This window comes from Scyliorhinus canicula, chromosome 7, assembly GCF_902713615.1.
Source record: "Scyliorhinus canicula chromosome 7, sScyCan1.1, whole genome shotgun sequence".
NCBI lineage: Eukaryota > Metazoa > Chordata > Chondrichthyes > Carcharhiniformes > Scyliorhinidae > Scyliorhinus > Scyliorhinus canicula.
This window is the reverse complement of record NC_052152.1, coordinates 111,190,368-111,209,198: the sequence shown is the minus strand read 5'-3', so window position 1 is coordinate 111,209,198 and position 18,831 is coordinate 111,190,368. Positions and strand designations below refer to the sequence as shown.

At 48.3% G+C, this 18,831-nt stretch overlaps 1 protein-coding gene across 1 annotated transcript in view; it reads right to left on the bottom strand.

Moving 5' to 3' along the window:
- Nucleotides 1-18,610, bottom strand: part of cpb2 (carboxypeptidase B2 (plasma)) — a 95,073-nt gene extending 76,463 nt beyond the window's left edge. Inside the window, exons 1-4 of the mRNA XM_038802678.1 lie at nt 18,505-18,610; nt 18,070-18,145; nt 3,985-4,109; nt 3,405-3,510 (exon numbers count right to left, since the gene is read on the bottom strand). Of these exons, the coding sequence (XP_038658606.1) occupies nt 3,405-3,510; nt 3,985-4,109; nt 18,070-18,145; nt 18,505-18,575 (378 nt within the window). The 5' untranslated portion in view covers nt 18,576-18,610. The remainder of the gene's footprint in view (nt 1-3,404; nt 3,511-3,984; nt 4,110-18,069; nt 18,146-18,504) is intronic.
- Nucleotides 18,611-18,831: the final 221 nt, after the last annotated feature.

Below are 18,831 nucleotides of genomic sequence, written 5' to 3'. Positions count from 1 at the left end.
TATAAACTCTTTACTTCCTCTTCACTGCCTGCTGCTCCACCTATTTTATCATCATCTGCAAATTTTGCTACATTACATTCTGTCCCTGCTTGCAGATCATTTATATAGATTGTAAACAGTTGAGGTCTTAGGACTTACTCCTGCGGCACTTCACTTGTTAAAGTTCACTGGCAAGAGAAGGACCTATCTCTCCAGACCCTCTGGTTTCTGCCAGTCAGCCAATCCTCAATTCAATCTAGTACTCTACCCCCAATCCCCTGCGGTATCACCTTCTGCATCAGTCAAATGCCTTCTGGAAGTCTAGATATATCACACCCACTTAGTTCCCCATTATCCACCTTGCTGGTTACATTGTCAAAGAACTCAAGCAAGTTTGTCAAGCATGACTTACCCTTCATAAAACCATGCTGACAATGGTGGATTGAGCTTTGTCCTTCCAAATATTCAGTCATCTCCTCCTCAATGATTGATTCCAGTGATTTCCCCACCACAGAATAGTGGCGTCACATTAGCGTGTTCCCAATCCACCAGGACTCTTCCAGAATCCAGGAAATTTTGAAATATCATAACCATTGCATTCACTATTTCTTCTGCCACCTCCCTTAAGACCCGAGGGTGCAGGCAATCAGGTCCCAGAAGCGTATCTGCCTTTAATCCCATTAGTTTATTCAATACCGTCTCCTTAGTGACGGTTATTGCACCAAGATCCTCTGCATTTACTGAAGTTTCTGGAAATTTTTTATTATCCTCTACCGCGTTCCCCATTATTACCTCACTCGTATTGTCTTCTAAAGGGCCAACATTTCCTTTAGCTACTCTCTTCCTCTTTATATACTTATAGAAGCTTTGTAATAGGAAGTTCAATATTCTCGCCACTCTCTGAACAAAGTGGTTTCTCCTGAATTTCCCATTTGATTTATTAATGGCTACTTTAAATTTATGGACCCCTGGAGGTATCTGAAGATTTGGTGTCCATATGCAGCAAGACCGGACAAAGGTTTGGACTGATAAGTTGCAATTAACATTCGCACCACACAAGTCAAGTGCCAGATAATGCCCATCTCCAACTAGACAGTATCAAACTGTTCACATTAACCACAAGCTATCACACCAAGGTTAATACTCAGGTGTCCTTTTCTTTCTGTAGTTTCTAGCATAGATGATGAGGGTGCCCTTTAGGAATCCCATAAATCTAAACATGCTGTAGACACACCTTGAGATTAAATATTGTGCTTCCATAATCTTGGTGATTCAGTTGTGGTCAAGATTTGACTCCAGGTTTGTGGAATTGCCATTGTCTGAGGGAGTGCGGGTAGAGATAAAGAAATTTGAGAGATCAGTCATATTATGGGATGTTTCTTGAGATGGCATTGTAGCTCCTCACTTCACTTGTCGATTGGTTTACTCAATGATGTACAATATGTGCTGTAATGTAGCCAATTTGTACCTTGAACTGTAATCTGTAAATTAGGTGGAGGAAAATTACATGAGTTCAGCTTTCAAGTGACATTCGATCACAAGATTGCTATTGTTCGCCTCTCTGTTTCAGTGTAGAATGTCCATCTCTCTTTGCTGCTATCTCCATTAGAACTCAGAGGCATTGGAGGAGAGAACTGGAGCTTAGTCTTTGCAAGCTTTTATTTTCAGAGACATGGTACGTACATCATGAGCCTTCAATTCAAAAACAAACATCTTCAACCTGACTACGCGTGTCTGGTTACCTTTATCCTTTTAAAGACCGTCACCACCCATTGACTGTCTTAAGTTCAAGGGGATACAAAGCAATTTTAAGCAATCTATTCTCATAATTGAAATCTTTAAACCCTGATACCATTCTCGTAAATCTGTCCAACACAAAATCAGAGGCCAATTAACTTTCTTGAGATTTGTTGCCAAACCTGGATGCAGTGCAGGATCTGACCAAGGTTCCTTACAGTTGAAGCATATTTTGCTTGCTTGTTTATTCTAACCCCTTTGAAATAATGGGTAACATTCCGTTCACCTTATTGATTACTTGATGTTCCTGCGCACTAGTCATTCGTTTTTCTCGGCTCAAAAGTAGATGACCACATACTACACTCATTGAACTCCATGGTTTGTCCACTCACTTAGTTTTCCTATGGCCCTTTGTAAATTCCTGTTTCCATCAACACAATTTACAAACTTAGTGTCATCTTCAAATTCAGGAAATATAACTCTCTATTCCTTCATCCAAAGTATTTATATTTTGTTAACAGCTAAGGCCTCAACATGGATACCTGAGAAAACTACTTATTGCATTTTTAAAATTATTTCACAGACTGTTGTCCCGCTTTTTTATTGCCCATCCCTAATTGCTCCTTGAGCACATGGTGGTGACCTATGAGGAGTGATTGAGGAGACTGGGCTTGCATTCTCAAGGGTTTCGAAGAATGAGAGGGATCTTATTGAAACTTACAAAATTCTTAAGGGGACTAGACAGGGATAGATGCAGAAAGGATGTATCCTCTAGCTGGGGAGACTAGAACCATAGAAAATAGGAGCAGGCATCGGCCATTCGGCTCTTCGGGCCTGTCCCGCCATTTATTATGATGATGGCTGACCATCCAACTCAATAACCTATTCCTCCTTATCCCCCATATCCTTTGAACCCTTTAGCCCCAAGAGCTATGTCTAACTCCTTCTTGAAAACATACAATATTTTGGCCTCATCTGCTTTCTGTGGTAATGAATTCCACAGGCTCCCCACTCTCTGGGTGAAGAAATTTCTCCTTATCTCAGTGCTTAATGGTTTACCCCGTATCCTCAGACTTTGACTCCTGGTTCTGGACTCTTCCACTATCGGGAACATCCTTCCTGCATTCATCCTGTCTAGTCCTGTTAGAATTTTATAGATTTCTATGAGAGCCACCCTCATTCTTCTAAACTCCAGTGAATACAATCCTAAGCAATTCCATCTCTCCATTTGCCCACTTACTCATCATGTCCAAATCACACTGAAGCATTTCTGCATCATCCTCACAGCTCACCCTCCCACCCAGCTTTGTTTCATCTGAAAATTTGGAGATATTACATTTACCAAGGGACACAATAAGGGGCAGGTCATTTAAGAATGAGACGAGGAGGAACTTCTTCAGTCAAAGGGTCGTGAATCTTTGGAATTCTTTGACCAACAGGGCTGTGGAGGCCAAGTCATTCTGTTCAAGATGGAGGTCGCTAGATTTTTAGATACTAATGACACCAAGACTTATGGGGAGAGCGTGGGAAAATAGCATAGAGGTAGATAGATGATCAATCATGATCTCGCTGAATGGTGGTGCAGGCTTGCGAGTCTGTAAGGCCTATTCCTGCTCCTATGTTGCTATGTTCCTTCTCTTAACATATTTGTATGAACTTGAAATAAAAGCTACTTAAAAAGTTCTTACCTCCTCCAGTGGATGATACGTTTCATAATACGAAAAAAAACCTCGAGGCCGCAAAGCCTCGTTTTTTTGTTTCTTTATGAGCTGCTGAACGTCCTCAATCAATACCCTAAAAATGATAATTATGCTGGTAACTTGGACAAGCAAGCTTGCTGAAAAGTAAATGATCAGCCAAACAAAATTAGCAAAAAGCACAGAAGGGCAAAGTTTTAAATGTCAGGGGCTCGCAATGTGGAAAATGCTGTCAGAGCTCCCCTCGTGGATTATTTGGTAAATCCAGTGTAAATGTGAGTCAAATGGACCAACTGGGGCAGCTTTGGGTGTGCCACAATTGGAACTCAGCACACTGGGTTAAAGGGGAGAGGAAAAACATCCGTGTTCCCACTATTGATCGCCATCCAGTGACTCCTGCTGAAAGCTGTGTGAATGTTCGGTGAGTACAAAAGTCAACCTTGGCTGCTAGTACTCACTGCCTATCCTCATACAGGAGCAGCAGCTGCAATACCAAAGGGTTTTTCAATATTTTTAGCACTGTATTCTATCTGTGACACCTGTATCATAATAAAAATCATGTTTGGCATACCTATATGTGATGGTTGCTGTAGCCAGTTGATTTTTCACCTCTTCAATATTAGATGCATTTACGTAAAGGTGGATTTCTTTGTTTAATCTGATATCATCAATTGAGCTGGGTTGCCAGAAAACAACCTGTAGATAATGAAATCAGATAGGCATTAGTGTTTTCATACATTATCAAAATCAGTCTTTACTTAAGTCACTTTATAACTATACTCAAATCTGCTTTCCATTTAGATAATAATTTGCCTTTCTATTTATTCGTCCACAATGGATAACCTCACACTTATCCACATTAAACTCCACCTGTCAAATTTTGGCCCATTCTCCAAGCCTATCTACGTCCATCTATAAACTCTTTACTTCCTCTTCACTGCCTGCTGCTCCACCTATTTTATCATCATCTGCAAATTTTGCTACATTACATTCTGTCCCTGCTTGCAGATCATTTATATAGATTGTATGATTGTCAGAGAAGACCCCTTGCATTGATGAAAACAGGGAAGAATTCCATAGATGTTGAGAAGAATATGCAAACAACTTTACATCAATTTAAATGGGATTATCGGGTAGGAAGCCTGATACACCGGCCTCCTGGGATGCTGTAGGTCCTGCCCTCCCACTGGGAGTCACACTGGTGTGAATTAGTGCAAAGCCTGAAAAGCATGGACCTGGCACCTTGCACTCTTGAGGGAGAGGGGACAAGGGGGTGAGTACTGTCTCTGTCCTTGCCTTCAGGGTGCCCAGGGGGTTCTTCAGGGGATGTGGGGGTTTGGTGGGGGCTTGTGCTGGGCTGGGCGGGCTCAGGTAAGGGGTCTTTCCTGGGATGGGGGTCACGTGACAGGTCTTCCCTCTGTAGCTTTGAAAATCATTAAACTGTCCTTCAGCGTTTCACGTTGTAGTTAAAAGTCTTCCCTCTGATGTGTTAGAACTCTTTGGTGTCTCTCCCAGCATATCAAGTTTAAATGAAATGAAAATCACTTATTGTCACGAGTAGGCTTCAATGAAGTTACTGTGAAAAGCCCCTAGTCGCCACATTCCGGCGCCTGTCCGGGGAGGCTGGTACGGGAATCGAACCGTGTTGCTGGCCTGCTTGATCTGCTTTAAAAGCCAGCAATTTAGCCCAGTGAGCTAAACCTGTCTAAAGAAGGTGAAAACCTCCTCTCTGCAGCCTTAAAACTTTAAAACTCTCTTACAGCATATCAGTATCAATGATCTGTCAGATGACAGTAAACATCTTGCCTTTAATATGTTGCAAACCTTTGAAGTGCTTTCTTCACAGTCAATTTAATTCCCCTTTAATTTTTTTCCAGAAAGACCAGGGGCGGGATTCTCCGACCCCCCGGGGAGTCGGAGAATCGCCTGGGACCGGCGTCAATCCCGCCCCCGCCATGTCCTGAATTCTCTGCCCCCCGAGATTTGGCGGGGGCGGGAATCGCGCCGGTCGGCGGGCACCCTGCGGCGATTCTCTGGCCCACGATGGGCCAAAATCCCGCCGCTGACAGGCCTCTCCCGCCGGCGGGAATCAAAATACCTTCCTGACCGGCGGGATTGGCGGCGCGGGCGGGCTCCGGGGTCCTGGGGGGGGGGATTTGACCCCGGAGGGTGCCCCCCACGGTGGCCTGTCCCGCGATCGGGGCCCACCGATCGACAGGCAGGCCTGTGCCGTGGGGGTACTCTTTTTCTTCCGCCTCCACCATGGCCTTCACCATGGCAGAGGCGGAAGAGACCCCCCTCCCCTGCGCATGCGCCGGTATGACATCAGTAGCCGCTGACGCTCCGGCGCCTGCACGGACTTACGCCAGCAGGGGAAGTCCTTTCGGCCCCGGATGGCATGACGCCAAAGGCCGTTCACGCCAGCCGGTGGAGTGGGAACCAATCCGGCGCAGGCCTAGCCCCTCAATGTGAGGGCTTGGCCCCTAAAGGTGCGGAGACTCCCGACACCGGAGTGGTTCACGCCACTCCGACACACCGGGACCCGCCGCCCCGCTGGGTAGGGGAGAATCCCGGCCCTGGTATGGGAGCGGCACTCAGACAGAGCACCTGGTCTTTCTAGGAAGCTCTTCGGAGAAAAAAACTGTGGTTAGAAAGAATACCTACCGAAAAGATGAAGCATTTCAGAGTTAATGGACCACTGCGATAATAATAATAATCTTTATTCTCACAAGTAGGCTTACAATAACACTCCAATTAAGTTACTGTGAAAAGCCCCTAGTCGCCACATTTCGGCGCCTGTTCGAGTACACAGAGGGAGAATTCAGAATGTCCAATTCATCTAACAGCACATATTTCGGGGCCTGTGGGAGGAAACCGGAGCACCCGGAGGAAACTCACGCAGATACGGGGAGAATGTGCAGACTCCGCACAGACATTGACCCAAGCCGGGAATCGAACCTGGGACCCTGGTGTGAAATGCTATAAAACAATGCTAATCACTCCTTTGAAATAACTGGACCTGTCAATCAAGAGACTTGTAAAAGGTAATGGACTGTGAAATTGAATGTAAACAATGCAGTTCAAAGCTTCCAGGCTCCTATATATGTACATATGTACATGGAAATTAGAGGGGAATGAAATTGGCTGTGAAAAAGCACTTCAAAGGTTTCCAGCACATTAAAGGCAAGATCTTTACTTTCATTTGACAGATCATTAATATTGGAATGCTGGAGAGCGTTTAAAGGATTTAAGGCTACAGGGAGAATACTTTCACTTTCTTCTGACAGATCTTTGAACTTGACCTGCTGGGAGAGGCATCAAAGGGTTCCAACACACCAAAGGGAAGACTTTAAACAAAAACTTGGCACGCTGAAAGACTGTTTAATGGTCTTCAAACTTATAGAGGAAGACCTGTCACATGACATACATCCTGGGAAAGACCTCTGACCTTAGTCTCTTCAGCCCAGCCCAAGCCCCACCAAACCCCACCACCCCTGATGGACTCTCCCCCCCCCCCCCTCAGCTCCCTGAAGGCAAATGTAGAATTGGTGATCACCCCCTTGCCCACCTCAGAATCCAAGACGCTTTGTTGGCACGGCCAAGCGGTGAGGCCTAAAAGGGGGACTTGAGGGCGGGGGTGGCTGAAGAAGGGGGTCCTAAAGGGGGGGCATTTTGTGAGTACATAACAGTGCCACTCACTTGAGGGAGGGCCCTTGCCAGCAATCCAGAGGATTGTTAGCGAGTTTAGCCCTCGCCCTCTCATGGCCAGCGGAAAGTCCGACACCTCCAAAAAAGGTGCCATTGAATGGCACCTGAGCAGCACTCCCAGTGCCAGTGTGATACACTCCCGATTCCCCCTGGTGACTAAACTTAAAATTCAGGAGAATCATGCTCTGTGTGTTTTATGGCAAATACAGTCAGCTTGCTAATTGAATTGAGAAAGATTCCAAAAGTGATGTTAAGCCGGCACACATGGTTGAGAAAGATGGTGTAACAACATGTCATGTAATATTGGGATCCCATGCATTTTCATTACCCCTATTACTGCTTGGGATAATCTTTGGGGCAAGAGCATTAGGTCATAAATGTCAGCTGTCAGGGAGAACTTATTAATGTTTCACACAATTACAGAAATATTACAGAAGATACCATCCAGCACACCGTGTCTGCACCAGTTCCCCAAGTGAGTATTATGACTTAGGGCCTTTTTCCTGCCTTTTCCCGATAACCCTTACCATTGTTTCTATTCAAATAATCATCTCATGCTATCTTGAATGAACCTATCGCCAGGGAGTGTTTTCCAGACCCGAATGACTCACTGTATGAAAAAACTTTTTCTCACATTGCATTTGCTTTTTTTGCAAATTGCTTCATATCTGCACTCTTATTGTTCTCGGTCCTTTTACAAGCAAGAACAGTTTCTTCCGATCTGCATGTCCAGCCCCCTCATGATTTTGAACATCTCTATCAAATCTTTTCTTAGGTTTTTTTCTCTCCAAGGAGAACAGTCCAAAACTTGTCCAATCTATCCTTATAACAGAAGTATCTCAATCCTAGAACCATTCTTGTAACCTCTTCCGCACTCTCTCCAATGCGTTCACATTTTTCCCATTGTGTGGCTTCCAAAAAGGTACATAAAACCCCAGCTAAAATCTAACTAGTCCCTTACACAAGCCCGCATGTTAACATAAACAACAAAAAGGAATCAGGGATCACCCATAGTCACCATTAACACATACAATCCCTCTCCCCCTAACCCTCCCAACACCTCCGCCCCCCCCCCCACTAATGTTTGATGTTATCCAATTCTTGAAAGTGCATAATGAATATCGCCATGAATTGTAGAACCCCTCCATCCTTCCTCTCAGTTCAAACGTAACCTTCTCAAGACTCAAGAATCCCAGCAGGTCCCCCCGCCACTCCACACGGTGGAGAGGTTGCTCTAACAGGATCTGCCTTCGGGTGATCAACGAGGCGAAGGGTACAACATCTGCCTCCACACCTGTTTCCAATCCCGGCTGGTCCGACACCCTGAATATGGCCTCCCGAGGGCCCGGGTCCAGTTTCACGTGCACCACTTTAGAAATTACCCCCGTGGACAGTGAGGACCCAAAGATCTCATCCCTTGCCTCCCAAAGAATCCTAGGATATATCCCATCTGGCCCAGGGGACTTGACGACCCTCAGGTTTTTCAAAATGGCTAATACAGCCTTCCTCAGAACGTCTACTTCCTCCAGCCTACCTGCCTGTACCACACTCTCATCCTCAAAAACATAACCTCTCTCCTTGGTGAACACTGAAGAAAAGTATTCATTCAACGCCTCTCCTATCTCTTCTGACTCCATGCACAAGTTCCCACTACTGTCCTTGACTGGCCCTAACCTCACCCTGGTCATTCTTTTATTTCTCACATAAGAGTGAGAAGCCTTAGGGTTTTTCTTGATCTGGCCCGCCAAGGACTTCTCATGCCCCCTCCTAGCTCTCCTAAGCCCTTTTTTTTCGCTCATTCTTTGCTACCTTGTGACCCTCAAGCGACCCAACTGAACCTTGTTTTCTCATCCTTACATACGCTTCCTTTTTTCCTCTTGACAAGACATTCAACTTCTTTTGTGAACCATGGTTCCCTCACACGGCCTTTTCCAACCTGCCTGACAGGGACATACCTATCAAGGACACGCAGTATTTGTTCCTTGAACAAGCTCCACTTTTCATTTGTGCCTTTCCCTGACAGTTTCTGTTCCCATCTTACGCTCCCTAATTCTTGCCTGATCGCATCATAATTACCCCTCCCCCAATTATAAACTTTGCCCTGTGGTATGGTCCTATCCCTCTCCATTGCAATAGTGAAAGACACCGAATTGTGGTCACTATCTCCAAGGTGCTCTCCCAAACAAATCTAACACTTGGTCAGGTTCATTACCCAGTACCAAATCCAATGTGGCCCCCCCCTCTTGTCGGCCTATCCACATATTGTGTCAGGAAACCCTCCTGCACACACTGTACAAAAACTGCCCCATCCGAACTGTTCGACCTATAGAGGTTCCAATCAATATTTGGAAAGTTAAAGTCACCCATGACAACTTCCCTGAGACCTCCACACCTATCTATAATCTGCTTTGCAATTTCTTCCTCCACATCTCTATTACTATTTGGAGGCCTTTGGAAAACTACTAACAACGTGACCGCTCCTTTCCTATTTCTAACTTCAGCCCATATTATCTCAGTAGGCAGATCCCCCTAGAACTGCCTTTCTGCAGCCGTTAAACTATCCTTGATTAACAATGCTACTCTTCCACCTCTTTACCACCTTCCCTACTCTTACTGACACATCTATACCCCAGAACTTCCAACAACCATTCCTGTCCCTATTCTAACTATGTCTCCGTAATGGCCACAACATCGTAGTCCCAAGTACCAATCCACGCTCCAAGTTCATCTACCTTATTCCGGATGCTCCTTGCATTAAAGTAGACACACTCCAACCCACCTTCCTGCCTGCTGGTACACTCCTGCAACCTTGATACCCTCCTCAGTACCTCACTACTATCAACACTGGCTTCTCGACTACAGCTCATTTTCCCATCCCCCTGACAAATTAGTTTAAAGCCCCCCCGAAGAGCCGTAGCAAATCTTCCTCCCAGGATATTGGTGCCCCTCTGGTCAGGTGCAAACCGCCCTGTTTGTACAGGTCCCACCTTCCCCAGAATGTGCTCCAATTATCCACGTAACTGAAATCCTCCCTCCTACACCATCCCTGCAGCCACGTGTTTATCTGCACTCTCTTCCTGTTCCTCAACTCGCTAGCATGTGGCACCGGCAACAAACCAGAGATGACAACATGGTTTGTCCTGGCTCTCGGCTTCCATCCTAGCTCCCTAAATTCCTGTTGTAAATCCCTGTCCTTACTCTTTCCTATGTCATTGGGATCGATGTGTCCCACGACTTGTGACTGTTCCCCCCGCCCCTTAAGGATTCTGAAAACACGGTCCGAGATGTCACAGACCCTGGCACCCGGATCGCAACATACCATCCGTGAGTCTCTTTCGTTGCCACAGAACCGATCGAGTCCCCAATAACTATTGCTCTCCTCCCTTCCCTTCTGAGCCACAGGGACGAGGGTGTTGGAGATCCGGTCACGTTGGTTTACCCCGGGTAAGTCCCCCACCCCCCACCAGTATCCAAAGCGGTATACTTGTTACTAAGGGGAACGACCACAGGGGATCCCTGTACTGACTGCTTCCTCCCAGCCCCTCTCACCGTCACCTATCTATTTTCATTCTTCAGAGTAACTACATCCCTGAAGTTACTCTGCCTCCTGAATGATCCGAAGTTTATCCAGCTCCAGTTCCTTAACGCAGTTTTTGAGGAGCTGGAGATGGATGCACTTCCCACAGGTGAAATCAGCAGGGACACTGACGGAGTCCCTCACCTCAAACATTCTGCAGGAGGAACATTGCACTGCCTTCCCTGCCATCCCCCCTAGATAACTTACGATAAAAACAAGAAAAACAAAGAGCTTACCGCCCAACTTAAATACAGGTAAAAATACAAAAAAAAATAAAACACTTAATCAGCAACCACTGTGTCTCCCGGCTGTCTCTCCTCTGGCGCTGTTTTCACACTCCCGGCTTTCTCTGCTCCCGCGCTGTTTTCACTCTCCCGGCTGTCTCTGCTCCCGCGCTGTTTTCACTCTCCCGACTGTCTCTCCTCTCGCGCTGTTTTCACTCTCCCGACTGTCTCTCCTCTCGCGCTGTTTTCACTCCCCTGGCTTTCTCTCCCCTTGCGCTGTTTTCACTCCCCCGGCTGTCTCTCCTCTCGCGCTGTTTTCACTCCCCCGGCTGTCTCTCCTCTCGCGCTGTTTTCACTCCCTCGGCTGTCTCTCCTCTCACGCTGTTTTCACTCTCCCGACTGTCTCTCCCCTCGCGCTGTTTTCACTCTCCCGGCTGTCTCTCCTCTCGCGCTGTTTTTACTCTCCCGGCTGTCTCTCCTCTCGCGCTGTTTTCACTCCCCCGGCTGTCTCTCCTCTCGCGCTGTTTTCACTCTCTCGGCTGTCTCTCCTCTCGCGCTGGTTTCGCTCTCCCGGCTGTCTCTCCCCTCGCGCTGTTTTCCTCCCCTGGCTCTCCCTCCTCTCGCGCTGTTTTCACTCTCCCGACTGTCTCTCCCCTTGCGCTGGTTTCACTCCCGGCTGTCCCTCCTCTCGCGCTGTTTTCACTCTCCCGGCTCGCCCTCCTCTCGCGCTGTTTTCACTCTCCCGGCTCGCCCTCCTCTCGCGCTGTTTTCACTCCCCCGGCTGTCACTCCTCCCGCGCTGTTTTAACTCCCCCGGCTGTCTCTCCCCTCGCGCTGTTTTCACTCCCCCGGCTGTCTCTCCTATCGCGCTGTTTTCACTCTCCCGGCTTGCCCTCCTCTCGCGCTGTTTTCACTCTCCCGGCTGTCTCTCCTCTCGCGCTGGTTTCACTCCCCCGGCTGTCTCTCCTCTCGCGCTGTTTTCACTCCCCCGGCTGTCTCTCCTATCGCGCTGTTTTCACTCTCCCGGCTCGCCCTCCTCTCGCGCTGTTTTCACTCTCCCGGCTGTCTCTCCTCTCGCGCTGTTTTCACTCTCCCGGCTGTCTCTCCTCTCGCGCTGTTTTCACTCTCCCGGCTGTCTCTCCTCTCGCGCTGTTTTCACTCTCCCGGCTGTCTCTCCCCTTGCGCTGTTTTCACTCTCCCGACTGTCACTCCTATCGCACTGTTTTCACTCTCCCGGCTGTCTCTCCTCTCGCGCTGTTTTCACTCTCCCGGCTGTCTCTCCTCTCGCGCTGTTTTCACTCCCCCGGCTGTCTCTCCCCTTGCGCTGTTTTCACTCTCCCGACTGTCACTCCTCTCGCGCTGTTTTCACTCTCCCGGCTGTCTCTCCTCTCGCGCTGTTTTCACTCCCCCGGCTGTCTCTCCTCTCGCGCTGTTTTCACTCTCCCGGCTGTCTCTCCTCTCGCGCTGTTTTCACTCCCCCGGCTGTCACTCCTCTCGCGTTGTTTTCACTCCCCCGGCTGTCACTCCTCTCGCGCTGTTTTCACTCTCCCGGCTGTCTCTCCTCTCGCGCTGTTTTCACTCCCCCGGCTGTCTCTCCCCTTGCGCTGTTTTCACTCTCCCGACTGTCACTCCTCTCGCGCTGTTTTCACTCCCCCGGCTGTCTCTCCTCTCGCGCTGTTTTCACTCTCCCGACTGTCACTCCTCTCGCGCTGTTTTCACTCTCCCGGCTGTCTCTCCCCTTGCGCTGTTTTCACTCTCCCGGCTGTCTCTCCTCTCGCGCTGTTTTCACTCTCCCGACTGTCACTCCTCTCGCGCTGTTTTCACTCCCCCGGCTGTCTCTCCTCTCGCGCTGTTTTCACTCCCCCGGCTGTCACTCCTCTCGCGCTGTTTTCACTCCCCCGGCTGTCACTCCTCTCGCGCTGTTTTCACTCCCCCGGCTGTCACTCCTCTCGCGCTGTTTTCACTCCCCCGGCTGTCACTCCTCTCGCGCTGTTTTCACTCCCCCGGCTGTCACTCCTCCTGCGCTGGTTTCACTCTCCCGGCTGTCACTCCTCTCGCGCTGTTTTCACTCCCCCGGCTGTCACTCCTCCCGTGCTGGTTTCACTCTCCCGGCTGTCTCTCCTCTCGCGCTGTTTTCACTCCCCCGGCTGTCACTCCTCCCGCGCTGTTTTCACTCTCCCGGCTGTCTCTCCTCTCGCTCTGTTTTCAATGTCCCAACTGTCTCACCTATCGCGCTGTTTTCACTCCCCCGGCTGTCTCTCCTCTTGCGCTGTTTTCACTCCCCCGACTGTCTCTCCCCTCGCGCTGTTTTCACTCCCCCGGCTGTCTCTCCTCTCGCGCTGGTTTCACTCTCCCGGCTGTCTCTCCTCTCGCGCTGTTTTCACTCTCCCGGCTGTCACTCCTCCCGCGCTGGTTTCACCCCCTCGGCTGTCACTCCTCTCGCGCTGTTTTCACTCTCCCGGCTGTCACTCCTCCCGCGCTGGTTTCACCCCCTCGGCTGTCACTCCTCTCGCGCTGTTTTCACTCTCCCGGCTGTCTCTCCTCTCACGCTGTTTTCACTCTCCCGGCTGTCTCTCCTCTCGCTCTGTTTTCAATGTCCCAACTGTCTCACCTATCGCGCTGTTTTCACTCCCCCGGCTGTCTCTCCTCTTGCGCTGTTTTCACTCCCCCGACTGTCTCTCCCCTCGCGCTGTTTTTACTCTCCCGACTGTCTCTCCTCTCGCGCTGTTTTCACTCCCCTGGCTGTCTCTCCTCTCGCGCTGGTTTCAATGTCCCAACTGTCTCTCCTCTCGCGCTGTTTTCACTCCCCCGGCTGTCACTCCTCTCACGCTGGTTTCACTCCCCCGGCTGTCACTCCTCTCGCGCTGTTTTCATTCCCCCGGCTGTCACTCCTCTTGCGCTGTTTTCACTCTCCCGGCTGTTTCTCCTCTCGCGCTGTTTTCACTCCCCCGGCTGTTTCTCCTCTCGCGCTGTTTTCACTCCCCCGGCTGTCTCTCCTCTCGCGGTGTTTTCACTCTCCCGGCTGTTTCTCCTCTCGCGCTGTTTTCAATGTCCCGACTCGATTTGGGGTTGTCGACTGATAGAGGATTTTGTGATAAAGTGTGGGCTGTGATTAAAGATTATGTAGAATTGAACCGAAACGGGGAGGTTGTCGGCCACATTTTGGGAAGCACTAAAAGCGGTAGTACAGGGGGAGATTATCTCATTCAAGGCACTTGCGGATAGGGAAAGGAGCAAGGAATATGAATGGCTAGTTGAGGTCTGCATGGGTTTCCTCCGGGTGCTCTGGTTTCCTCCCACAAGTCCCGAAAGACATGCTGTTAGGTAACTTGGACATTCTGAATTCTCCCACCGTGTACCCGAACAGGCGCTGGAATATGGCGACTAGGGGCTTTTCACAGTACCTTCATTGCAGTGTTAATGTAAACCTATTCGCGACAATAAAGATTATTATTATTTCCCCCCCACATGTCGTTTTGTTCCCCCCTTCTGCCCCTTTCACTGTCCCCCCTGCCCTCTCCCCCTGTTGCTGTGTCTCTCACTGCCCCCCTCGCCAGATTCTCTCCCCAGTGGGAGATGTGCCATGGTTCCCCTCTTTCAAACCTTCTGGCACCAGCACTTCCACTAGTGTGGTGGACCCCCTCCCAGGGTTGTTCCAACCCCCTCTTATACCCATTCTGCTGGAGTCCCTTCTATCTCCTCCTCACCCTCTCTTGCGCTGTGCTGCTCTCGTCTCCTCCCTCCTATGAGCTGGCTCCCCTGTTCATTGCAAAGCGATGCCGTCCCACGCAAAATTGTCCATTTCTTTCTTTACCTACTTTGTGTCTTTCTCATCGCTGCCTCTCTTGCTGCCAGTACAAACAGTTCTTACGGACGAACCCTCCCACCTCTGACGGGACAGTAAAATAATGCTCTTTGCCCTGGTGTGAGATCCAGAGCCTGGCTGGGAATAACATCCCGAATCTGACCTTGTTCTTATTTAGGACCGCCTTTGCATGGTTAAATTTGGCCCCGCGCTTTACCAGGTTCGGCCCAATGACCTGGTACACTCTGATTTTATGTCCCTCCCAGTTGCAAGCCTTCGTCTGTCGAGCCCAGTGAAGGATCCTGTCCCGGTCCTGATATTTGTGCAGTTTGGCTATTATCGCTCTTGGCTGTTCCCCAGCCCTGGGCTTTGGTCGGAGAGACCTGTAAGCCCTGTTGATCTCTTGCGGATTGAGGAAGCTGTCCGTCCCCATTAGGTTGCCCAGCAGTTGGGCCACGTAGTCTGTTGGGTCTCTGCAGTTGAATCCCTCTGGTTGCCCCCAATTCGAATGTTCTGCTGCCTCAACCAATCTCCTGGTCCTTAACCTTCCCCTTCAGACTCCCCTGTGTCGCCACCAACCTCTTGATCTCAGGCTCCAGGGCGGCAATTTAGTCATTCTGGTCCGTCAATGCCTTTTCCAGCTCCCGCATTGTGCTCCTCTGGCCTTTCAGTCTCTTCCCCATGCTGTCGAACGCTGTCTGCATGGTGGCGAGTGCCTACCCACCTTGACTGCAGCCTTTATCTCGGCCTTGATCTCATCTTTCATCTCTTTTAGTTCCCTATTTAGGAAGGTCTTTCATCCATCACCTGGCGGGGGTGGGGGAGAGAACTTCAGGGGACGCTGGTCTCCCCCTCTCCTGGCCTCGTGGGTCCGCTGACCTGCTTGTCCGAGCTGCTGTCCTTTGCGGCAATTTCTGATGTCCCTGCGGCCTCTCAAGCTACTGCTTCCTGGCATTTTTATCGTCCGTGTTATCGTTGAGGGTGAGGGGATGTTTAAGTCCAACATTGCGGGCTATATTCAGCCAAAAGTGCCTATTTTGTTGTCCTATAGAGGAAGGCCACCTGATGTGCGACTGCTCAGCACATCCCCGTCACCAGGAGTCCAATTTACATGATCTGAGGATATCCCAAATTGCTTCACAGCCAGAGAAGGAGTCAGTGTTAAAGAGTAGGAAATGTGAGCCAATTTGTACATAGCAAGTTTCCAGAAAACACAACACAATGATTACAAGCTAAACTGTTTTAATGATGGTGATTGGGGAATTAAATACTGTCCAGGCAGCTGTCGAGATCTCCCCTGCTTTACTCCCAACATTGCCATGGAATCGTTTGGCCTTGATTTAACATCTGAAAGATGACACCCCAGCTGTCATTCCTGCAGCTCTGCACTTGGAGTGTCAGCCGAGGTATATGGAGTACAAGCACCAACATGGACTTGTTGGGCCAAATGGTCTGTTCCGATTTTGTAAATACTATGGCCTGAAATTTATGTATGAAGTTCAGGCACACCCCGATCCAAAAAAACTGCGCGCGAAGACATTGGGGACGTCACCGCACCCTGATGCAATATTTTGGTTGGCAGGCACGTGTGCGAGTCCAAAGTGCACCCGCTGACAATCAAGAAGCCAATTTAAATGAATTAAACATCAATTGATTGGGATTTTATATGACCCGTCTGCCTTCGGAGGACCTCCTTGTGAACCTGCTCCTGGGCCTTGCGAAGCACGCCATTTATAGGTCCAGACAGCGGGGCAACCGAGGTGTTGTCTGGCCAGATTGCCCCTCTTCCGTGGCTACATTCACGGCCGGGTGTCCCTAGAAAGGGAGCATGCGCTGTCCACGGGCACCATTGAGGCCTTCTGTGCCCCATGAGCACTGCAGGGTTTGGGGTGCTTTATTGACCCCATTAATTGGGCTCTTCTTTGATGTTTTTAAGTTTCTATTGATCTTTGCTATGTTCGGGCAGTCCCCCTAACAGGAGCTTCCCTTTCCTTTGTCCCTAAATTTATTTCCTTTCTTCTATTTTGTTGGTGGACCTCAAAAGTATGGCCCGTCTGCCTTTATGGTTGGTGGGTGGGTCGATTGGCCAGGTGGCATAACTGCAACCTCAATCCAGGATGAGATGAAAGTCAGAGCTTAAATATAATTAACAAATGTGTCTGGAGACTGAGGTCTGGGTTTTAATTGTGCTGCCCAGACCCTCGTGGCGTAATTTTTCTGCTGCCATTTATTTTTTACGGATCAGCAGTTCCCTCAGACAGCTCCGCAGCGGCTGTCCCCCCCTGAGGGACTCATGTTTGAAACACTCTGCTTCCATCTGCTTCCTTTTCTCGGCGCCTGCCCTCTTCCCGCTCTCTCCGGCAGCCGCTCAGCCTTTCACAGAGCACATTTCACGCTGGATGGCCAATCTGCGTCGCGTTAACACCCAGGCTGATGTTGACTCCCTCCCGCCACCCGTACCCCCTTCTCACCGAAGGTAAAAATTCAGTCCGATGTAATATTATGTAACTTTATACACGGAATTTCTTTTTGTTTTCTTCAAGTCATGAGTATATATAGGAAAAACAGTTTGAAAGAGAGAAGTATCAAATATGGATTACACAAGGGATACAATTATCACAAAGGGTGAAAGAAGATGCAAAAGGAATAAAACTTTACAGTGAAGTGTCCAAATGTATGCTCTACATGTTGCTGCCAACGCTATTGCGAGCATGGATAAAGTTAAAGAAAATCTACCCTCTATAGGTAGTGGTTAAATTGGTATGCAGAGCAGAAAATTGCTTCTGTACATGACTAGAGTTCTCCAGGAAGCCCAGAGAACATACTCTACCAAAAGAACTAGGTTGGGATGTGGTGCTATGAATCTGATGGTTTGGAGTGAGCAACCAAAGTGGCACCGATTTAACTGGTTTACATGAGGATATCTTTAGCAACTTGTGTGCCCTCAGGATCTCCCAAAGCGCTTTGCCAGCCAAGTAATTACTTTTGAATTGTAATTGTTATAGTGTGGGAAACATTCAACCAATTTGAGTACAGTAGGATACCACGGATAACAATAACTTTGGCTGAAGAATAAATAGTGGCCAGTTGGTGAATGTGGAACAGCAGAATGTTACTGCTGCTCAAGAAATGGAAGAAGTAATTTTGTTCTGTGTACAATCAGATAGGTAAGAGTGGAACTATGTGAGAGCAATTCCACAACTGAACAATGAGGAACGACACTACATCTTGGTTAAAAGGAAATTAAACAACTTTTTAAATAAAGCAAATTGTTCAGTGAAAGGTAAAATGAATGAACTGTTAAAAAACATTGTCTAATGCCTAAAAAAGGCTAACTTTTTACCTGATATTGGCTGCATATTTGTTTGACAAATTGAATCTCTTCATCCGACTGAGGGTTAATAGACAAAACCTGGTCTCTAAAAAACAAACAATATGATGGTGCATTAATGATGGCTTCTGAAGATAATTTGCAAACCATTTTTAAATGGATGATTTCACACATGCATTTCATATTCAAAAGTTGAATATTGATCAAATGCGACAAAGATTTATTTGATCCACATAAATGATCTCTGCTGGCTGTAAGTACAGGAGTATGGTTGAAACCAAAGTGGGTTGATGCAAGCTGTTTTAATTTCCTCCGTGATCGAACAACGAGCAAGAATCAAACCCAGTGTGACTCATTCCAGTTTGATTGAGAGGATGTTTGATTATTGTCAACACCATAAACGATAACATGCAAATTACTCTGAAGATTGTTAGTTACCTTACTTACCTTGGTGGTGAAGAGGCAACTATTACTTCGGTGAAGGTACATAACAAACCAGCTAAAATATAAAATGCCATCTTGGATGGCACCGGAAATACACAATGTAGAAAGATTTTATGTATTCTGTCACTTGACCTGGACTATCGATTCGCAGGACTCATAGTATTTGCACTCTAGTTAAAGTTTATACTGACTGGAATTCAGCTTACAAACAAGGTTGTTGCCAGGAGCAGCTGGCAATAGATTAGGGAAGGGACGTTGATGGAAGGGGACATCAGGGTGACAACATTGGCTTTGTTTTCCCTTGCCTTGTGGAATGGTGTCAGTCAGTAT